The sequence below is a fragment of the Sarcophilus harrisii genome, chromosome 6 (assembly GCF_902635505.1).
Source record: "Sarcophilus harrisii chromosome 6, mSarHar1.11, whole genome shotgun sequence".
Classification (NCBI taxonomy): Eukaryota; Metazoa; Chordata; class Mammalia; order Dasyuromorphia; family Dasyuridae; genus Sarcophilus; species Sarcophilus harrisii.
Window position 1 is genome coordinate 115426366 of NC_045431.1, and position 22480 is coordinate 115448845.

General features: G+C 35.4%; 1 protein-coding gene across 5 annotated transcripts in view; it reads left to right on the forward strand.

The window, feature by feature from the left end:
- LOC100924065 (teneurin-3) overlaps window positions 1-22480 on the forward strand; it is a 311270-nt gene that overhangs the window by 57060 nt on the left and 231730 nt on the right. For all 5 annotated transcript variants that reach the window (XM_031943281.1, XM_031943284.1, XM_031943282.1 and 2 more), the window contains exon 2: window positions 17740-17977. In XM_031943281.1, coding sequence (XP_031799141.1) covers window positions 17740-17977 — 238 coding nt within the window. The remainder of the gene's footprint in view (window positions 1-17739; window positions 17978-22480) is intronic.

Sequence of the window (22480 nt, forward strand, 5' to 3'; positions counted from 1 at the left end):
AGGCCAAACAGATAAGAGAGCAAAGAAAGAAATTAGAAGAATGAGATATTAAAAGTTAGGTGAGGAGAGCAAAAAGGCAAGTCAGTGACACTATATCCTTCTTACCCTAGATCAAGGAGAGTTAAAAGATATTAAAGATTTTCAGAATGAATTGTCAAAAAGTGATTTTAAAGGGATTAATTTCAGTGGAGGTACTGTAATTAAAATCAGATTACAAGAAGACAGGAGGTTGAAAGAACGGGTTAGATGATGGACGTGAAAAGTATGACCTTGTTTCCAGAAGTTCAGTAGCTAGAGAAAGTTAACTTGAGGGTAGGTCCTAATCAGAGAAGGTTTCTTTTTTAAGATAAAGAACATTTAGGTATCTTTGCAGTTAGTGAATGAAAGAAACTGTAAAGAAAAAAAAAAGACACTAAAAATTTAGAGGGAAGAAAAATATATTCAAAGGAGCAAGCTTTAGAAGAATCAAGAAGTTTCAAGGGCACAGATGGAGGGTTACAAGAAGAGCACAGTAGAAATTTGGTTGAGAATTATGCAAAGATGATGTACCACTGTCTACTCAAGGACAATAATCTCTAATCTCATGAATAATTAAAACAGATGCATGGGATGACCTGCTTCTTACCACATTTTATTCATCATTTTCACAATAAGCAAGCTCAACGTTCAACATGTCCAAAACCAAAAGCATTATTTTAGTTTCTACCCATTCTGATCCCATTGGGAAATCTAGCATGACAGGGGAACTCAGAGACTTATCTGTTTAGTCCCTTCATTATATGCATAAGGAAATGGGGATGTGGAGTGGTGAGATGATTGTCTAAGGCTATGTTCTCAGAGGGTAGTGTTTGAATATAGGCCCCTACTCTAGGGCCAGTGCTTTTTTTCTCCTGTAATAGACAGAAGTTCAAATCCTATCTCTGCTACTTGAACAAGTTACTCAAACTTTCCTGAGCCTGAGTTTTCTCATTTGCTCAAGGGGTAGAGTAGGACCCATGTCTTCTAAAGTGACTTTCAACTCTAAAGCTATGATCCCAAAATCCATCTCTGTTCACACCCACTTGTTCTAATTTCCAGTTTTTGTTGATGGCACTACCTTATTTTTAACACTTCTGTTTCTCATCCTAAAAATAGATTCCCAAATCTCATCCAGTTTACTTCCTTAATATGTCTCTTTTATGTCATTCCATATTAATTTCTCTCATTCCATACCCACTACTCCCATGCTAGTTGGGTGCTAATTACATCTCACAAAGACTATTCTAATAGCCTTCCCTACCATTTTGTTCTTCCTCTACCTCCAAAAAAATATCTAACCCACTACCATATTAATTTTCTCATATCAAACCTGTAATTCACCATTCTCCTACTAACACAACAAATAGTAACTTTAAGTAATTCCACATTCAAATCTGGCATACAGAATTATCCATTATCTCCTCCCAAACTATCTTTGAAAACTCCCCATACCAGCCAAATTTCCCATTTTCTGTGTGTGTGTATACACACACACACATTTTTTAAACACCTAGGTATAGATCAATGTAGGTATCATGTTTTCCTGTTAGTGTTTCTTTATTTACACTCTTTTTCCTCTTCCTTTTCCCACTGTTTTCTCACAAAGCCTAATTAACCAACTCAAATGCTGCTGCTTCTATGCACTCACTCCTGATATTTCCAGTTAAAAGGGATTCCTTCTCTTTCCTATCTTATGTACATTATTTACCTCCTTTGTATCTTATTAAGATATATGTTGTTAGATTTATATTGTAAGACAAGCGTAGTTAAATTTCTTCTTTGAACTGGATTGAAATGGATTGAAAAGCTAATGCATCTCCACCTGTGTTTGACAAGAGCCCCCAGATTTGACTATACTTGAGAGTAAGTGATAAACGGAAATTGCAGACAATCTCTTAGGACTAAAGCAGATTCAAGAGCAGTGCATAGAATCACAGAACAGACAGTATCCTTGAAAAAGGAGCAGTTGCAGAACTAAGTTTTTAATGCAAAGCAAACAGCCACCACTATCACACTCAAAAAAGCAAGATATAAGTTTCCACAAGATCACAAAAAATTGTTGATCAACTATTGTATGTATTTCAGATGCTGACTCGAGCAAGGAATAAGAAGCAGAAAAGGGTTCAAATATGTTATTACCCGAATCAGTATTTTTCCTAAATATACTTGGATAAATAACATTTAAACTGTATGTAATTGTTGATTTACAAATATGATTTAATAGTTTCATTTTAAAAATTTGTTTGAAATAGGTAGGAAAAAACTAGACCATTTAGATTCTTGTCCTCTTGTCAGAAAGTAGAGTTTCTCATTTGAAAAAAGTAAAACACTTTGCAGTAATCCTTATTTATTGTATATACTCACAAGTATGTGTTTTTTTAATTTGTGGGAAGAAAATATAATTATAATAACTGATATTTCTGTACTATTTTATGATCTGCAAAACACTTTCCTGTGAGGTAGAGACTATAGGTATCATTATCACCATGTTCAGTAAGCTAGTCAGTAAAAATTTATTGAATGTCTATTATGTGACAGGAATTGTGCTAAGCAACGGCAATACAAATACAAAAAAGAAAGGCAGCTTCCATCCTCAGGTATTGTGTAATCTAATTAAAGAAGACAACACACAAAAATGGGGTGTGGGATGGTTTTGAAAGGCTAGCAAAAAATACATCTCAGGAGGTAGAGGGCAAGGTACAGCAAAAGTTGAGAGGTAAGCTAAGAGGTTGTATGAGCTGTTCACAATTATGAATAGGAAATGTGTGTGAAGAAGTGGGGTTCATACCTTTTCCTATTCCAAATTAATTATAATATAGACTATTCTTTCTCTGTGATTAATTACAATTCAGAATGCCACTAATCTTCATCCTAAGAAAATCAACATTCATTTCTCAGACCAGTGAACGTTTGATAGATCTTAGAGTTACTGGATTTTCAAACAGGACCTTGGAGATTTTGTAATCAAAATCTCTCCATTTATGGATAAAGGGACTGAGGTCCAGAGATTTTAAGTGATCTTCATTGTCAGAGACAGAATGAGAATTCAGCTTCTCTGATTGTTGAACCATCTACCCTTCATTTTACCAAATTGTTTTTCAGTGATCTCAGCAACCTAATTTTGAGGGATTGTCAATGTCCTAAAATGTGACAAATGATTAAGAATCTTCTGAACCTCCTCCTTCTCTTCCGTTTCCTTCTCTTCCGTTTCCTTCTCTTCCTACTCCTCTCTTTCTTTCTCTCTCTCTCTCTCTCTCTCTCTCTCTCTCTCTCTCTCTTTCTCTCTCTCTCTCTCTCAAAATAATGACTGCTATTTTCCTTTTTTATTTAAAAAAGTCCTTATTTTTAAATAAAAGGGCCTTATCACCATCCCTCTAGCTCTTACCTGCCTGTCTTTTCAAATACATTTGCATGTTTTGGTTCATAGCATATCATATTCCATTTAAAGTCAATAAAAAGTAATTAAACTGAAATTAAATGCTCATTAAGTCATGAAGAGGAGAGAAATAGTACTTTATGGATGTCCACAATCTGAGTCTATTTACTAGTAAAATGGTATCATATAGTGAAGAGAATGATGGATTTGAAGTGAGGAAAACCTGAGCTCAAATTGTGGCTTAAGACTTCCTCTCTGGGAAAATTATTTAACCTTTCTGAGTCCATTTTCTCTGTCTAAAATAGGGATCATAATCCCATTATTATTGTAAGATCAAATGAGATTGGAAAACTTATCAAAAGTGTTTTGTACATTCTAGCTGGAAGAAACCTTACAGATCATTTCAATCAACCTCCTCATTTTATGGATGAGGAAAATTGTGCTAATAGAGGTTAATTAACTTGTTCCATGAAACACAGAAACAATAAAAATATACAGAGACAGAGACAAGATTCAAATCCAGGGCCTTTAATTTCAAATAAAAGTAATAATAATAATAGCAATGATAACAACTGGTATTTATATATCACTTTAAGGTTTCCAAAGCACTTTTCAAATCTTATTTTATCCAATAAAATTAGTACTTTTATACAGTACAATGGTATCATTCTAGTTGCTATTATTATCTTCATTTTACAGATGAAGAAACTGAGGCAGGTAGTAATGAAGTGACTTGCTCAGTAGTCATATAGCTAATAAGAGTTCAGATGTAGTTTATCCCCCTAACTGGAGGTCCAGAGTTCTCACTACTAGGTCATCTTTGCATTGTGCTGCATTCCTAAATGTAACATGTTTTTATTTTCTCCTTTTTGCCGTCTTAGATGAACACATATCTAAATGAATTTAAGAATGACTTAGGTGAAATACACTTTCATATCATTTTAATGTTACATCTCTAATTGTACTACCCTAATAAATATATTATATACATATATATTATACACACACATATATATAATATATGAATCACATATATATATATATAATATATGAATCAACAACAGGCTACATCTGTCGTCTTCTTAGTGTTGTTATTTTTGAAGCTGGACTCTGGAGAAGAGTTGAAAAAGTGTTCCTGCTTCCCTTCTTTGGAGGGGTGAGGATTATGGGTGTGAGAAAATCGATATACTCTCAGTTAATAAATATGTATTAAATGTATACTATATGCCAAACAATGGAGAGACAAAAAAAAAAAAAAAGCCCCCAAGGAGCAGGAGACAACATGGACAATTCATGGGCAGGAAAAACAAGGAAATAATCAGCAGAGGAAAGGCACCAGAATTGATAGGAATTTAGGAAGGTCTTTCAGTTAATGCTATGATTTTAGCAGGGACTTGAAGGGAGACAGGAAAGGGAAGCTAGATTCACCACAATGTTGGGCCCGGAGTCAGGACAACCCATCTTCCTGAGTTCATATCTGGCCTCAGACACTTACTAATTGTGTGATCCTGGAGAGGTTACTTAACCCTGTTTGCCTCCATGGCCCTTTTTGTAAAATGAGTTTTAGTATCTTTGCAAAGTTGGGAGAGGAGGCGGTTCTATTGCATCACAGAGTAGATGTTGAGAAAGGGTGTAAGAGGACTGGATAGTTTGGTGGATTTTTTTCTCTTTATTTTAAAATCTTTATAAACAATGGTTGTCTTTTTGAATATTGGGAAATACAAGCATTGTAAAAAACAAAGGATATTAATAAAAATGTTAAAAGATGTCAAAATTGATCATTTATGCCTGACCCTGACCAGAAAAGACCCAAATACTCTGCTGCCTATCCAATTTTTCTTCCACAATTCCTAATACTGTAGTTAGACGATCATAGAATCATAAAATATCAAAGCTGCAGGAGACCTTAGAGATTGTCTGGGCCAATCCCCTCATTTTATAGATAAGAAAGTTGAGGCCTCAATCATAGCCCTTAGGGTACAAAGTCTGCAAGTTATTATTCACCCTTCACTTCTCACTTATTTTGTTGTCTTTTCTTGTGGTCAACACAAAGCCAGCAGGGATGTTGGATTGGGGGGAGGGAGTTAGAAAATGACCCTTCTTCCTGTCAGGTTCTTTTGTTTTCAAGGGAACTTTTTTTAGATGATAATGAATTCTCCTAGGGAAAGAAGGCTGTAAAGATTCTTTAAAGACTTATCTTTTATTGTTTCTTTTCATACCTCTACTGATATGTGATCCAAAAGAAACCCAAACAAATTTCTCACTCTTTGTACCCAAGAGAATTCAAAATCAGCCTGTTCCTACTCAGTAAAATAAAGTTCTTGGCTCCACATTACCTTTACTCATCCTGTCTATATTTCCTCCCTGGCTCTGCAAGTTGTCTTGATTTGTTTGTTTACTGAGAGTATATTCACTTTAAAATAGTTGGTTTGATAATAAATAAATCACATAGCACTGTCTTTATGATTTAAAGGGAAAATTTAATTTCTTTCAATTCAGCAAACATTTTTTTAGAGCCCTACTGTGTTCAAAGTCTGGTCAGAGCCAAGAAGACCTGGATTCAAATCCACTCTTTAACATAGAGTACCTAAATGATCCTAGGCAAATTACTTAATTTATTACTATTTTTAGGTAGGTCCCTAACTTCCTAAAAGTCAAAGTCCCAGAGCAGTAACAGATCTGCTTTAGTTAAGGGAATTTCCTCAGTGGGAGCTCCCTATACCATTCTCCTTTTTTCTTGCAAATTAATGCAGTCTATGGTTTGAATTTTTATACTTGAGCTGCCTTTGAATTCCATTTCTAAAAGTGTTGGAACAGAATCAGAAGTATTTTCACACTTAAGCACCAGCCTTGAATGGGAACTGACCTCCTAAAACAGAGACATCTCCCCTCCCTGGCATTAAGTCAGGACTGAGGGCAGTGCAGAACTACTGAGCTGTTTTAATGATGTGAAAGAAAATTATAGAAGAGGAAGGATTATCCTTTTCCCACTTTAACTGTATCATTGTGAGTTGGTTCTGTTGCCAGTGTCCCATTCTAGAGGAAGGCTGACATGTATGGGGAGGAAGGGAGGAGGCAAAGAAAATGAGGGAAACACAGCGAACATCCCAAAATCATTGCTATGCAATCTGATCTACCATGAACTTGCGGCGTAAGCTTGGACACGTTACCTCAACTCACATTTCCTCATTTGTACAAGGAGGAAAATCCTTGCCACATACTTACTTTCCTGAATAGGGAGATGAAGATTAATGAGCTGGTTTCTTATGTTCTTTGCACTTCTTTATATAAGAGAGACATAGCTAGGTGTGATATATATACTTGCCTGTCTTTTGGGGGTTAACAAAATGAATCGCTTTCAGTATAATAATAAAACGTGGAATTTTACAGCACTTTCTAGGAGTTCACAGCATTTTGTTTATATTTTATTTTATGTTTAAAATATCCTTGAAAAATAAGTAGCCGCAATGATGACCCTGTTTAGAAAATAGAGAAACCCAGACATAGAGACTCCCTGAAAATAACACTTAGTTAATGGTAACATTAGAAACAGTGGCTCACTGAGAGGTGACGGACTCAGAATGCAGAAAGTGGCAAACATTTTTGGTCATAGCTGGTGTGGGCGTTTGTTTTGCTTGACTATGCATATTTCTTACAGAGGTTTTCTTTCTTTTTTTTCCCTTTTCTCAATGGGGGAGGAGGGTGAGTTGGCTGGGAGGAAGAGAAAATAAATGCTTGTTAATTGAAAAAATAAAATTTAATTAAAAAAAGAAATAAAAGCCAAGTCCAAAGATCAGGCTGCTCATTATCAAAATTAAAACAAAACACATCTTAGCACTTGCTCACTGGGAGGCTAAAATCTAACTAAGATTGTACCACATAGCAGAAGCAAACAGGGAAAAATGAGGCAGACCAGTATTTGTGGAACACAACACAGAGGTGTTTTGTTTATTTCCCATGAGTTCAGAAAGAAAATAAGGTTGGTCTGAGATAAAGGCAATTAATAAGGGGAAAGTTGGAATAAGAAGGAAGGAAGGTTAAAGGATGAAAGAGAGGCTCAACAGAAAAGGCAAGGTGAGAATATATTCAGTGGAGAATGAGTCCAGCAGAGAAGTGGTCCTGGCTTTTGCCTTATAAAAACATAGGCGACAGTGATCAATGCTTCTCCCCAATGACATTGGTACAAGGGCGTCTCACAATCATTTTTTCCTTTTCTGTAGCACTGACTTTCTACCCCAACCTAGGAACCTGCTTCAGTAGGCATGTTAAATTATTTGATGATTAGATTTTTTTAAACTCTTATTAAATTCACTTTCACCAATTCAGCAGACATTTATGTTTAATAAAACAAAGAGAACAGGAAAATCATACATCTACCATTCAAATTTTATGACATTTGAGGAAAACAACATGAGGAGTAGAATTTCACTGCTATGGAGAAGTACTGGGTGAGGATACTCCATTAACTAATACAAGCCACCACCTTCTTTGCAAATGATGGTCTTAAAGAGCCACCACATGACTAATATGAATAAGTGGAACTTGAACCCAGGTCGTCTTGTTTCCTACCCACTACTCCAGAAAGTTTTGTGTTTTTTAATAGTCTGCTAGGCATTAAAGTAGGTAGAATGCTAACACTTGGAATCATGAAGGTTTGAGCAAATTTTGTCTCACTTATAAGCTGTGTTATATTGGACAATTTGCTGAATCTCTCTGTTCCTTTGTTTTCACATAAATGAGGGTGTTAGCCTTCGAGCTCTAAATCTATATTTCTATGAAATATAATTTTTTTGGAATAAAAAAATAAAACTCTACCTAGAACTACAGTGATTTTTCCATTTAAATCTGTTTGAATGAAACAATTTTCTCCTGGGAAATGATGGCTTTCACTGTTCTTTCATTTTGATCTCCCTTCGACATTTAGGAGGAGGTTTTTTTTTTTTTTTTCAGGAATGTTCCTGCTCTATCTCAGCAAAACATAGACTCCCTCCCCATGTACCTTATGACAGCTCAGCCCACACTTTTGACCCTTTTTAGAGAAAGAAAAGTAATGCAACCCTAGGAGTCATCTGGAGTACCCAAGCGTGGCACTACTCACTATTTAGACCAGGGACATTCCCTCATCTTTGTCTTCCATATCATCTCCTCCTCTCCCTCCCTCTCTCTCCCTTTCTTCCTCCTACTCTCCCCTCCTTCCTCCTTCCCTCCTCTTTCTTTCTCCTTTCCATCTCCTCTCTTCTTCTCTCTCTCCCACCCCTCTTTCTTCCCAAAAGGAATCATTTTCTTTCCTTTCTGTGCTATTCTAAAGCCCATTTCCATCTCTCATCTCCCACAAGAACACTGCTTAAGGCTGTAAAAAAGGAGGCAAGTAAGAACTGAATTTACATATAGCAGTGTGGAAGCTGACAGTAACAGCTCAATGAGGACAAACAAAAAGCCCAGATTTTGTGCTAGTAACAGACCTCAGATAGAATTCTACCCCCACCTTCCCTCCCACCCCCATCATGATTGTGAGATTAGGATAGCTCAGGAAAAATAGCACAACCTGACTCACCTTCATGCCCCACATAGTTCGTAGCTCTTTTCCTCTTGTATAGAAACAAGTTTGTTTTGTTGTGGCTCTCATCATCATTGATGCTCCTAGATGTCTTAATTATTGGAGCAAAAACTTCCTTCTCATTCAGCTTCCTAATTGTTTGATAGCATAATCGTATTCGGGGGTATCTACTGTAGACAAGATTTTTCAGTTCCCTTTTCTCATAACTTTTGAAGACCAATATTTTCTACCCCAAGGGGAGGTGATTTTTGGTACGATAAAGAAAACAAAAAAACAAAAAAAAATCCACCCACTTTGGCCTATGTCATCTTTCTCATCTCTTGAGTGACATGCATAAAAACAGATGTTGGCCAGAAATGCTGTATCAGAAAAGATTTTTTAAAAAATGATCAGTTCCTAAATCAGATAACAGCATTGGAGCCCATCAGAGGGACATGAACAACAATAGTCCTTTGCCTTCCCAGGGGCACTTTTTTCTCTGCCTGGGTATTAGGTTGGGAACAGTTACTTTCTTCCCTAATTTTTGTGTGTACTATCTGCTTTATTAAGGATATGGTTTATGTGACTAATGATAAAATAATAGCTAGAGTTTATATACACTTTAAGATTTGCATAATGCTTTACAAATATCTCATTTTATCTTACTTTACAAGTGATAAATGTGCTCATGATACTTTCTTGGGCCAGCAATCTGAAACAGAGGCTATGATCCTGTGTAAACAGATCACAATAAATAGGTTAAAAATGAGAAACAGCCATGAATTGAAGAGATCATTGGTATAGGGTCTGGACCTTAGCTGGATGGTCTATTAAGTCTTTTCTATCTGATCCCTTGGAAATTGGTGTCTTAAACATTTAAATTCCTCTTTCCCTCACCACATACCTGCAAACAACTGTTACACTCATAAAAATTTTCAAGAATTGAAGGTTGCTCTCTGGGTCATGACTGCAGTGAAGAATAATATCAGTTTGATGAAGGATAGAATTTGATCCAAACATTTGATCCAAAGGGGATGATAGAGAGAAAAAGGCAAGACCAATACAATTTGTTTTGTCCCCAATTTAGAGCATACATTTTTACCAAAATATATTGATCTTTATTATTTTAGTAAGATCATGACCTCTAAGTGTTAGAGGTAGGAGGGAGGGAGAGAGAAGGATCAGGGAAGAGAGGGGAAGAGTGATAAAGAGAGAGACAGAGAGGAAGGAGAAAGGAAGAGGTTTCAGACACTTAATACTTACTAGCTGTATAACCTTAGGCAAGTCACTTAATTTCAATTATCTCATTAAAAAAAACTTAATTGCAGTCAGTAGGCAAAAACAAGAAAAAAGGCATCTTGACATAGAAGATTTCTCAGATAATAGTATTTTACTGCTGTTTACCCAGTGCCCACAGAATCATATAATTTCAGAGTTGGAAGGAACAAGGCTAGTGATCCTCCTTCCTCTACTTGAAGACTTTTAGAACAGAAGAGCTCACTACCTAGAGTATTGTGTATAAGTTCTTCCTAATTTTGAGCGTAATCTCTGTCTCTCTGTGTCTTTGTAATTTTCTGTCTTTCTCTGTGTGTGTGTCTTTTTCTATTTTCTCTCTGTGTGTGTATCTCTGTCTCTATGCCTCTCTGTCTGTCTCTGTGCCTTTGTCTTTCTCTCTAATCCTGTTTTTCTGTCTGTGTCTCTCTTGCTCTCTCTGTCTGTCTCTGTCTTTTTCTGTTTTCTCTCTGTGAGTTTCCTTTTCCTTTCTCTGTATGTCTGTCTCTGTCTGTCTGTATCTTTCTCTCTAATTCTTTCTATTTGTGTGTCTTTCTCTTTAATACTCTCTGTCTCTCTCCTCCCCTTCTGTCTCTCTGCTTCTGTCTCTGTCTCTATATCTGTCTCTCTCTGTGTCTCTCTCTTTCTGTCTCTGTGAAAAAAGTATGAAATTTGGATTCTGGGGCATCTGAGTTCAAATTCTTGCTCTTGTTATTTACAAGCTGTGTGACTTTAAACAAGTCATTTAACCATTCTGAGTCTTCTTTAAGATGTCTCCAAGAATTCCTTTAACCAAAAAGTGGGGACCAACTATTTCTGGTATAGTGCACAAAAGCTCATAGGTGAAAACTAGAATCACAAAAGTAGAGTTCAGGCTTATGGTGGGAAGAATAGGAGTAGGGTAGCTGGGATATAGACATGTTGGCCATGAAATGACATGGTGACCAATGGCTATAAGCCAGATACTTGTCAAGAATCAAAGGACTGAGTCTGAAATCAGTGGGGGGAGAGGGTGTGTGGATAAGGAAGCTGGCCAAAAGACGACATAATTGGAATGGTGAGATAATGGGGTGATAGCCAGTGTCCCAGGACAACTGGGCCAATTAAGTTCAAATCCCACCTCAAAGACTTCCTAGCTGTGTGACCCTTGCAAATCACTAAACTCTCTGTTCTTTAATTATACCATCTGTACAGTGAATGTTGGACTCAGCTTTTAAGGTTCATTCCAGCTCTTAAGAATCTGTGATCTTAATCTGGAATCTGTAATTGTAAAAGCAGTATCAGTGTTCCCATCAAATTCTTCTTACCTAAAATGTGGATACCAACTGTGATTTTGCTAACTGAAACAGAAACAGAGATTGAATTTCAGAAAGGAATTTCACTAACACTTAACCAAAGTAAAGTAAAAAAAAAATTAAACAAACTTAAGGAATGTAGAATTGTGGCATTTCCAAACAAGAGTTTTATCCTAAAATAACTTTGGCCTAGTCATAAATGGCTGGTGTAGCTTTTTCAGCTAACTAGGCCCACTCCTGATTATTTAGCACCTGGGCCTGACTATTTTGTACTCATCTGTCTTCCTTTTTGAGAAAAGACTTTGATCAGTCCTGCTTTGGTCTCTATTCCTTACTCCTTTCCATTTCACATTTGTTGTTCTCCATGGTCCCTACCAGTTCTTCAAGAGAATTTTCTACTCATTCTGTTGGGAAATGCTCCAAGTATTATTAGCATACCACTTCACAAGATTCTACCTACTAATGGTAAGGTGGGGTAGGGATATTATTTTCACAATTATCATTGTGATATAGTAGCAGTTCATAATCCTAGCTCTCACCTTCACATACATACAAATCCCCATCTATAGGACTGCTACTGGTTAAGGATATTACAAAGCTTAACATGCAATTATGCAAACCAGCAGTATAAACAATATACTTCACAATTTTGTACTGATGTTGTAAGAACATTGTTGCATTCCCTTTGCTGATTTAGGTATCTATATCTCAGTGTTTTATTATCCTGTTTAATTTTTTTCCATGTGTTTCTATAAACTCTCCATAAAGTATCAACCCAGTATACTTGAGATCTTCCCCTGGATCTTTTAACATATTATAAATAACAGTGTACTACTCTATCTGCCCTTATATATAATCCCTTATTCTTACTACATAACCTTTTATAGTTGCACATGCACTGGTTGATATTTTTATGCCATTTTTCTTGTACAAGTCATTACTGGCAACGTGCTATAGCCTACTTATACCTACCATATGTCTTTCTATTGCAACTGAGATCCTTTAGAAGTCATGGTGTTCTGTGATTTGTAGATATAATATCATTTTTAGAGGCTTTGAGCATAAATTTTCAGGATATCACAGGGAAGAGAAGATGAAAAGGGAAAATGAGAGATGATATTAGAAGTAAAATGGTATAATGGGAGGGGAGATTGCCAAATTTGTTATTAAAGGACTCGGGTTCAAATTTTGTCTCTGACTTTTGTAATTTATGTTAATTTGGGTAAATCATTTAACCTCTCTTTGCTTCAGTTTTATTATCTATAAATGAGGTCAAGGACTAAACAAACCCCAAAGTCCTTTCTGGAAAGATTGCCATGAAGATCCAAGTAACTGCTGACCCATGTGGTGGCTATGTTTCAGCAAAGATCTCTGGAATGTTTTAGTTTAGGTTCCACATGCTTTTGTTTTCAGGAATCATTCTCTTTGTTTTCTAATCTGTCTGTTAATGGTGGAGGCCCTCCTCATTAACCCTCATAAGGATATGCCTTGCTTTGTGGAAGGTATGGACATAATAGACCTTGTCTGTTCACATTAAAAAGAACACTTAAAACTAGGGCACTAAGTAGATAGTTACTACCCTAGGATTTTTCGTCATACCTTAGGGTCAATTGTTATATGGATCCTTAGCTTCAGATGCTGTTGTCACTTGTTTTAAATTTTGCAAATCAGCCTCTGCCAGTACATTCTGATCCTACTGGTGTTTCTGCCCTTTCTATTCATTTTGGATTTCTAAGCAAGCACTCCATTTACCAACACAGACTTTATTTTTAAGCTCTTCCTTCCATTTTTCAGGATGGAGCTAAGTGGCTCAGTGGCTAGAACACAGTAGGACTCAAGAAGACAAGTTCAAATGTGATCTTAGATACTTACTAGCTTTGCGACCATGGTCAAATCACTTGACTCCTGTTGGCCTTAATCTACTGAGGAAGGAAATGACAAATCATTCCAGCACCTTCCAAGAAAACCCCATGGAAAATATAGTCCATGGGGTCATGAAGAGTTGGACACAACTGAGTGACCAATAACAGCGATAACAACTACATTTTGTCTTGAAATCACAGTCTTTGGACTCAACATTCTCTTCTGAATTCACAAAATCCATATATCCTATTTGTATTAATTTATTCATTGTGCATCCAAATGAAAAAGGAATCTATCAGTCAACATGCTCACCATCTTTGTTCTAATAGATAAGATAATGCAATATAAAACAAGAGAAAGCTGCAAAGTAGAGAGAAAGAAGGAAGAAAGGAAGGGAACAAAAGAAGAGACCAGTACTGTGGATATAAATATGAGAAACCAGGCATCCTGCTTTAATTGAGCTTATAATCTAATAGCGAAGAATGTTCATATAGTGTTGGGAGAAGGGTTTTGCACTGGGGAATTTCAGAGATGATAAGTGAGATGAAAAGGCAATTAATTTCAGAAGCTTAAAGACAAGTATATTTGAGGCTTTTTAACTCATTCTATTAATTTCTCAAAATCATTCAAGGAACATAGTTTAAGGCAAAGCATCGGTTCCCAAGTCAAAGGACCTGCATTCTACTTCATATGCTTACTACCTTTGTGATCTTGAACAAATCACTGGAGTTTTATTTCTTCATCTGTAAATTGAGAGGGTTGGACCAGGTAGCTTAAGATGTCCTTCCAGATCTAGATTTTTCATAGCAAGCCCTGAGAATATATGAAGCTAACCACTGTGTCATCATGGTACAGTGAAAAGAGTAAGGGTTTTGGTGTTTAGAAGAGGTATTCCTGGAAATCTGCCTAGAAGCTATGATCCAATGAAATTACTATGAATTCAAGAAAAGATATCACAGAATCTGTAATAGTTAAATGTTTTTAATTTAATGACAATGAAATTTTAAAATAATTTTTTTTCTGATATTCCCTCAGGGCCCTAACTAGGAAGCTTACTGTTATTTTAACCTATCCTTTTTCCTTTTCTCTTTCCTTTCTGAAACCTGTTAAGCTTTCTCTTGGAACTATCTCCCTTTCTTTCAATTCCTATTTTGTCATCACCTCCAAGATTAATTACTATTAAAAAATTCCTGTTTGGCTTGAACATAGCTTGTTCTGATTTGTTCTACCATATGTTTGTCTATATATGGGTATATATACATATAGACAATATGTTGAACCTGACTAAAAACCTTTCAGAGTTCCCTATTTCCTAAAATACTATCTAAATTTCTCTTTCTAGTTTTCATAGCCTTTTATCATCTACCCTTTGAATTGCCTCAATCTCCCTTTATATTGAACTTTATTTCATGAAACTTCAGCTCTGGACAAGACAAATCTCATCACATGAATGATGATGAACATCATCATCTTAGCTTCCAGATTTACCCTAATATTTCTTTTATTCTTCATACACATCCCCATGGACTTGGAACCTTCTGCACTTTTTGCTTATCTATATCTTTCCCTTCTTTCAATCACCAGTTTAAGTTGAAACTTCTTAGACCATTCCTTTCTTCCTGACTCTTATATCCCATCTAGAAATAATGCATCAAACTTTTATTAAATACTTATGTGTAGGGCAGTTAGGTGGCACAATGGGTAAGACAGTGGTCTGAAATTAGGCTTCAGACTCTTCCTAGCTGTAAGTCTGGGCAAGTCACTTAACCCTATTTGCTTCAGTTTCCTTATCTGTAAAATGAGCTGGAGAAGTAAATGGCAAATCACTCCGGTGACTTTGCCAAGAAAATCTCAAATGTAGTTATGTTGTCAAAAACAACTGAACAACAAAAACAACAAAAATTGTAAGAAGTTGTGCTAAGGATTAGAATACAGAAAATAAAGAAAGAAAAATAGTTCCACCCCCAAAGAGTTGACTTTCTACAGGAAGTTATATCATACTTATCTCATTTTGTATTGTTAATTTGATATGTTACTTTCTCTCCTTAAGAATGAGGAAAACTTTTTGGACAGGGACCATAGCTTATTCTTGTGTCTCCTTTGTAAAACCTAGTACAAAATAGTGCTTTGCACATAATAAGACCTTCTGTATGGTAGGTGCTTGATGTGTTTTTTTTTGACTGATTATAAAAGCTGCTTTTTGTTACACTTTCTATTATTTCATGCAGTGGGTGTATTTAGTTCTGCACCATCTGATAAATTACCCTATGATCTACATCAGACAAAAATTTTAAGTAGACTTAAAAAAAAAAAAAAAAAAAAAGCTTTTGCTAGCTGTAGCTTGTTAAATGATCCTGTAACCAGCTTGTTGAAATGTGCCTTAAAGCCTTCTATAGCAATTGTAATCATATGCAGTGACACCCACTGGTGCTGGGAAAGACAAAGCTGATTAAGCCTACGACACCTGAATGTTAAGTCTTTTCATGAATTTAAAATTATTAGTTTCCTTTATTTTAACCCCATTAGAATTATATGAGCAGTTTTAACCCGCTTTTCCCTCAAAGGATTATTATTTCAGTGTAATTGAGATTTCGACATTTATCATTTTGCTTGAGTCCCAAAGCAGTGAACCAAACTGGTTTTCTAAAAATCCTAGAAGAAGAGACCTCAGAGTCAGAGATTATCTAAGAAAATAGATATGTCTTTTTGTCTCTGGCCATTGCCTCTGTCCTTTTGTTCAAGAATAAGAAATTATTTGTTGTTAAATTACTATGATATGGATTATTAGAGACCATTAGTAACATTCAGTAATTACTAGTTGTAATATAATAGAGAAGGAGGGTTTTTTTTTTTTGCTTTCATTGTTGTGCCCTGCAAAGAGTATTAAGAGGTTTGATAGTATGTATTCAAATCATTACATATCACAGACATATCACAGATTCATTTCCAGCAAAGAGAGAATTACCTAGTTAGATTGTATTATCTAACTTAATAATCACTGCTGGTGTTCATAATGCAGGTGAAGGATAGTTCCTGTATCTTTTCCTCTTTTTTAATACCTACATTTATATTAATATCATGGCTTAATATATTGCTTTAAATTATATTGCACTTTGAACTGTAGTTTGTCTAAGATTGACATCTTCCATGGGTAGAAGCATAATAAGTTGAGTACCAAATAACAGTCATCTCCCTAACTCCCTAATCAACATTTGGTTTTCTTAAATGCAATTTTGTTCTTACCATCGAAGAGACAGAAGAGGTAAGAAGGGAGGGAAGGAAGAAGAAAATTGGAAAGTCAAATTTTTAAAAGAAGAAAACTTTACATGTAATTAAAAACAATATGATTCAAAAAATTAAGTGTGATTTTGGAAAAATGTTTTTAGTACCAGATAATGCCAATAAAAAATCAGTCTCACATGTCCCATTAATCTATGACAACATTATGTTTTTTGCATACAGCTTATTATAATCACAAAGGTTGATTGGTTGTTAAAACCTAACCATCACATTAATATATATTTTTAAATGGCCAGATTGTTTATGGCCAGTTGTGGTTTAGTAGCATCCCGGTTCCACCACTGTCATGGGAGACCATCTCTGGTCACCTATGACTTACTTCAAAATGTAGTGATACTGCATAGTGTGAAATTGGAAAATCTGTTCTGTGTGTGTTCTAATGGATGTAACGGCCATTAAGTATATGAGTCTTCTGACGTTGTAATCAGATGTGATTCAGTCTGTTAAATATCCATGAAGCAACATCTGCTTCCCAGAGTGACCTTCTGGTAAAGAATACTTAGCATCTATTAGTAGATCATAGTGCAGATCTGCCTTATTTGAAATGCACTAAACTAGAGTCATCTACTGCTGTTTAGCAACTAGCTTGTAATAATTTATTGCAGTTAAATAAAGCTTAAAAAAAACTCCATTAAATAATTATAGGGATTATATGCATTTCGAAAACCTTTGTGTTCTTTCGAAATTACCCATTTAATTTCAGGGTTGGTTTGTTAAAAAAAGCTGAGATCTAAAGGCACATTAGGGGAGCTGTCAGATGCTGTTTTCTGTAGGTGTTAATAAAACCAGATGAAAAAAAAAACCTGAAACAAATTAAAACCAAAAGCAATTTTGCCATCTGTTGTATATTAATTAGAACTTTGTGTATCAAGGGTAAACTCACTCTTAGAGAATGTCACTGAACACCCACTAATAGAATAATATGCAAATATATTAGACTATGGAATTATATTCAGTTTCTAATTCTAACTCAACTGTTTAGTGGATCCCCCAAGAAATCGGTAGTATATGTATATTTGTGTGTGTGTGTGTGTACATGCAGAAATATATAATGAATTTTCATCTTTTTTGTTTTTTAGAACAACCTGCCAATAATCAAGGACAGTCCACTCTGCAGCCTCTGCCACCTTCACACAAACAACATTCTGCACAGCATCATCCATCCATCACTTCTCTCAACAGAAACTCTCTGACCAATAGGAGGAATCAGAGTCCGGCCCCGCCGGCTGCTTTGCCCGCCGAGCTGCAAACCACACCCGAGTCCGTCCAGCTGCAGGACAGCTGGGTCCTTGGCAGTAATGTACCACTGGAAAGCAGGTAACTATTGTATAGATTTCTCAGTCTTTTGGCAACTAAACCAAAGAATAGCACATCCTAAGATCTCGGAAATTCTTTTAGAGTGAGCAGCAAAACTGCTTACTGCTTTTTATGTCTAGAATTGAAAAATAAACTAATTTAAACTTTTCTTCCAGAGTTCAAATATATTTCAGTAATCCAAGTTGTGTTTTGTTTCTCCTGCTCTTTAAAAGTTCAAGTAGTAATAATAAAAAGATAGGTCATGTGTATTTGACTGTTTTTACCATTGAGGGATGAGGCCCTTTTTGTCCTATGGGAGAGAGTAAAAATCCATATCATTTTTCTCTTCCACAAACTCTAACCAAACACCCAGAAGTTAGAAGGAAATAAAAAAGCATATTTCTGGCATTCATATTCTTGCTTCTCTGTCCTTTTCTTCATATTATGCCTACTTTTTTCCCCATTGTTATTCTTTCTGCTAAGTCATTAAATTATAGATTGGTAATTGGTATACATCAGAAAGAATTTAGAGGTCATCTAGTTCTATGATCCCTTATTTTTAGTCACTGGCCAGTAGCCCTTCCTCCTACTGGTTTAACATTTTGTTTCATGAAGTGCTCTTTTATATTTGGAGTTAGCAGGACTGAGTTTAACTACTGACTTTGTCTATGAATATCTATGATTTGACTCAAGTAGCTCTAAGTCTCTGAACCTCATCTGAATAGTAATAGTAATCATACCTGTACACCTATATCATAGGCTTGACGTGAAAAAATCATTTAGTAAATCTTGAAATATTTTATACATGAGTAATGTATTATTATTGTAGGTACCTTCCTTATTAAAAGTTTTTTTTAATTGATTTCCCTATAAATTCCCCACTGAACCTGGTTCTATGCCCCAGAGCAACACAAAAAGATTCCAGTTCTTTTCTATGTAAAGATATTCTAATACTTGAGCAGCTCTGGTTATCCATCTTCCAGATAAAATATCCTCAATTCCTTCAGTCATTTCTCTTGTGGCATTGCTTCTTGTTATTTTGCAATTCTAGTTGGTTATTCCCTCAATATATTCTAGTTTGTTAGTACTTTCTTTAAAAAAAAATTGGTGTTCGATAGGTGGTAAGCTCCCTGAGAAGATGGGAGGTTCAGCAGAACTTGTTTATGTAATATAACTCACCATAAGAGACTTGTTATGTTCTGAAAAGAAATCCAGTCCTGGTTCAAGCCCTATTTCTAACAAAGATAGTCTTGGTGACCCTGGACAATTCACATAACTTCTCAGTTTTATCTCCTCCCAAAAAATGTCCAAGGCTGCCAGTGACACAATAGGGACTCAAAAATAGTTAGAAAGGGGAAATTTGGGGAGGATTTTCACTGTTTCCTCTATCAGTGCTGTCATAATGAAGAAATTGAGGTAGATTGAGTTGGCCAAAGGCTTGTGGCTATTTGTACAAGAAATGGGATTTAAACTCATGTCTTCTGAGAACAAATTCAGTGTTTTACTTTAGAGACAGGTAGTGGTTCCCCCACCATGTGATGCTATGTGGATTTCCCCAACCTTCTTCGTGATTATTTTTCTTCCCCACATCTTAACATTCCATTGGATTGCAGGGAGGAAAAAGTCAGGAAGGACATAGCAACAGCATGCTGGACCCTCTGGGCCATGTTTTCATTTGATAATGTTGGTCCCAAAATGCTGATCCCAGCACAGGCTGGGTTCATGATTAACTTGAACATCCAAATTAGTTCTGTTGAGTATACTGCAAGATTGGAAAAACTATCTCATGCTGGACAAATTGCTCTTTGGTGCCAGAGAGACAGAGCATCTGAATTGTTTCTACTCTGAGGATCACCCAATAGAAGACCCTTAAATAGTCTCCAAAGGTCAAAATCTAAAGCTTTCCCCCAAAAGCAAGAAGCCATGTCTTATGATCCATGATATCAGTCTCTAGTTCTTCAGCTTTCTTTTTCCATTATATGTGGTTTGAAGAGGACATGTCAAAAGCTAGATCCCACTTCTTCCCAGATAAAGATTATATTCAAGTTGGTTGGTTTGGGAGAAGCTTTTTTTTTCCTGAAGGTTATTAGCACAGAGCTAAATTTACCTATGATAATTAATTACTGAACAACTAATCAACACTGATTCACTGTTGTCACTTAGAAACATTTTATTAGGAAAAAAGTAATTTTCCAGTTGAGTCATCAAATTGAATATGTATAATTGCATTGTAGTTGACAATAATTGTTTTGACAAATATTTATGAAATAAGTCACGTTAAGTCATCAGAAGCATATTTAATTTTGTGTACTGGGTACAACACAAGAGAATCAAATACTTAACTAACCGTGCTCTTGGCAAGGAGAATTGTATCTCTAGTGCTTACTTTAGAGAAGGAAAAAAATTGAATAGTTCTTGTGAGAACTCTAGGACTGTATTCTAGTATTTTAATAGTCTATGGACATAGTTTGTTTTTACATTACCTTTAATTCTGGATATAATCTTCCTCCCTCCTCCATTTATGCAATCCTCCATGCCCAGAATTCTCTTGCTCTACAGAGAATGAGAGAAAATAATATCCTCAGCTCTTCTTTAATGCCAACATATAGTCATTAAAATTGAACAATGTTCAGTCATTTGGCTTGAGGTTTTTATGTGCTTTCCATCAGCATAATGGTAATTGTTTTGTCTATTGTTTTCTTACTTTTGTTTACTTGACTTTGTCCAGTTCCTAGAAGGATGGCAGTGTTTCCCTGAAACCTTTCATATTTGTCATTTCTTACACCTGACTAATATTCCATTACATTGATTATCACAATTAGTTTAGTCAATGAACATCTATTTTGTTTCTGGTTTTTTGCTAAGCAAACAAAAAAAGTAGTACTATAAACATTTTAGTGTATATAGTCCTATTCTTTCTGACTTGGATTTACTTGGGACATATAACTAGCTATGAGATTTGTAGTTAACCTACAAAGGCTTTTGGACATTTTTGTCACCTTCTTTGCATTACTCCAAATTGCTTTCCACAGTGATTGTGCCAATTCACAATTCTCCTAACAGTATGTCTGCTTTCTAGAGCCCCTCTAACATGAAGTATTGTCATCAACTGTTATCTCTACCCATTAGGAGAGTATATGTCAAAACTTAGAGTTGACTTACATTTCTCTGATATTGGTGATTGGTGATTTGAAACAATCTTTCTTTATTTTAGCCTGCAACTCTTAGGAGAACATGTTACTACTAATCTATGAGGGATTGTCTTAGACTTAATTTAATTCGTTTCCTATATATCTTGGATATCAAACATTTCTCAGAAATATTTGATGCAAATGTACACATAGATATTTTTCCTCAATTAATATCTAATTATCTTTGCTAGATTGATTTTGTTTTATCCAGAAGCCCTTCAATTTCATGGACTCAAAATTCTTGATTTTGTCTTTTTTGGTCCCTTACAGCCCTTGTTTGGTTAAAAATTCTCCCCTTTATTACCGTTCTCTTTTAACTTTTTTAATGGTGTGAAGTTTAATAATAATGGTCTATATCCATTTTGAGTGGATTATTGTAATATGTTATCTGATGGAAGTTTAAACCTAAATTCTGCAAAACTCTTTTCCAGTTTTCCTAGTAGTTCTTGTCAAATAGGAAAATCTTTCACAAATTATTGATATTTTCAAGAGTACTTTACTATTTATTTGTTTATTTTTATTAGCTATGGAAGTCAGAGATGAGATTATTGCAAATTTTACCACATTCAGACTTTGTTAAGAAGTCATTCCTATACAGAATTGCTGCGTGAAGGGTTGCTGGGAGATAGATTTTTGCTGATGTGTTTATTCATAAGAACACCTAGTGACTCTTCAGTATAGTTATATTAATCCTCACTTTATTTTCAAGGATTGAAGTAGGAAAAAAAAACATTAACAGATGACAAGATTTCTTTTTACATATATGAAAAGGAGAACATAATTCCACATTGGCTGTCATCCTGAAAAGTAAAATGAGCTATTTTGATCTGAAATATATTTTTTTGGTTATTTTCTTCTTGCTGTCCAGGTTTCACATCTTTTAATGTTGTTAATCCAAGGTAAACAGTGTTTGAACTTTCAGTCATTCAACCGATAAATATAAACTGCAGAGTGAATATCTCACATTGTAGCCAACACAAGGCTACTGGGGTTTGTTTAATAATCTCACTTGGTTGGAACTCTTGAGGTGAAGAACCAGACTTATTTGGCATTGATTTTTTTTTCTTTTTTAGTTAAAGTCCCCTATTGTGTATGATTCTAAGGCTCAGTTTCAGCTACATTAACAATTTTAGCTGGGCTGACTTTTCTTTCCTGCTATGTGTGGGATTGGTTTCCTTTTTTGTTTTGTTTGTTGTTGTTGTTGGGTTTTGTTTTGGGATTTTTTTAAATCCAAAATTAGTTTAATCTTGGGTTATTCTTTTAATTTGTGGCAATGCTGAGATTTTTCCACCCATCCATATCCCCCAACTCCATAACTATCATTTATAAGATA